Genomic DNA, 1,301 nt, shown 5'->3' on the forward strand with positions numbered 1-1,301 from the left:
AGGCGGGGTCTCGCTCTTGCTCAGGCTGGTCTCGAACTCCTGAGCTCAAACAATCCGCCCGCCTCGGCCTCCTAGAGAGCTAGGATTACAGGTGTGAGCCACCGCGCCCGGCCAACTAAGAAGTTCTTTTAAAAAAATTTGCATCTTTTTTATTGTGGTAAGATATATATAACATAAAATTTACCACTTTAAACATTTTTAAGTACAATTCAGTAGCATTAAGTACATTCACACTTTTGTGCAATCATTACCACTATCCATTTCCAGAAATTCTTCATCATCCCAAACTCTGTGCCCATTAAACAGTAATTCCCACAATTTCCCCCTTTTGCTGACCTTTATAATCTCTATTCTACTTTTTAACTTTGTGAATATGATCATTCATGTAAGTGGAATCATACAATATTTGTCCTTTTTGTCTTATTTCGCTTTGCATAGTGTTTTCAAGGTTCATCCACATCGTAGCATAATTAAGAGTATTTTTGTTTAAACTTCGTTTCAGGCCACAGAATTTATCAAACAAAACATTGTGATATCCAGTGGATTTGTGGGAGGCTTTTTGCTAGGCCTTGCATCTTAAGGACATGGATGTTCTACTGTAGTGGATTCAATAATGAGAAGTGGTGGCAACAAGGTGGTCTCTCAACAGTACGTGCCGCCAGAGTCTCCAGGGCAAGGAGAAACAACTAGCTGGACAGTACTAAATCCACAACTTAGCATTTTGCCATCTGAAGCTTGGCAACCTTGAATCTGCTGTTAAACAACCTATATGTTATGTTAACAATAGTATTCCTGAGCAAACATGGCTTTTGTCATTTTTTAAAAATTTGTGTCTGTTTAGAAATTAGCCTATAAAATATCACTATTGGGTATAGATATGAAGAGAAAAAATCTGTTGGATCGAAATATGATTTTATTTAAATCAGATGTTCTTCATTGTGTTTTATGGTATAGTGCCAATAATTAAAAATTTGCATTATAGCTTCAATATTCGGGCTGACTTTTTGTTTTAAAGATATGTTTGCAGTAAATTGAGGAACTGTAATGCCCTTTTGTGGAAAGCTTTAGAAGGAATATAATTATTAAAGATATTAAACAAAATCTACTGACTTAATTTAATACCAATTTTAAGTTGTTTTTTTTTCCCTGCAGTTCTTACTTATATAATAACTGTACATTTCAAAAAAGGCTCTTCTAAGGGAATACTACATGTCTAAAGATCTTTTTCTTTTTTTGGTATCTGTAATTTTAAAAGTACCTTCTTATATGTAAGCTTATAATTTTTTTGTTTGTTTATCCTG

The 1,301-nt window shown here is 34.2% G+C and overlaps 1 protein-coding gene across 1 annotated transcript in view; it reads left to right on the forward strand.

Moving 5' to 3' along the window:
- Window positions 1-941, forward strand: part of FUNDC1 (FUN14 domain containing 1) — a 14,272-nt gene extending 13,331 nt beyond the window's left edge. Inside the window, exon 5 of the mRNA XM_012642804.1 lies at window positions 503-941. Within this exon, the coding sequence (XP_012498258.1) occupies window positions 503-580 (78 nt within the window). The 3' untranslated portion in view covers window positions 581-941. The remainder of the gene's footprint in view (window positions 1-502) is intronic.
- The last annotated feature ends 360 nt before the right edge of the window (window positions 942-1,301 follow it).

The sequence above is a fragment of the Propithecus coquereli genome, unplaced genomic scaffold, assembly GCF_000956105.1.
Source record: "Propithecus coquereli isolate 6110/MARCELLA unplaced genomic scaffold, Pcoq_1.0 Scaffold188, whole genome shotgun sequence".
In the NCBI taxonomy this organism is placed as follows: domain Eukaryota; kingdom Metazoa; phylum Chordata; class Mammalia; order Primates; family Indriidae; genus Propithecus; species Propithecus coquereli.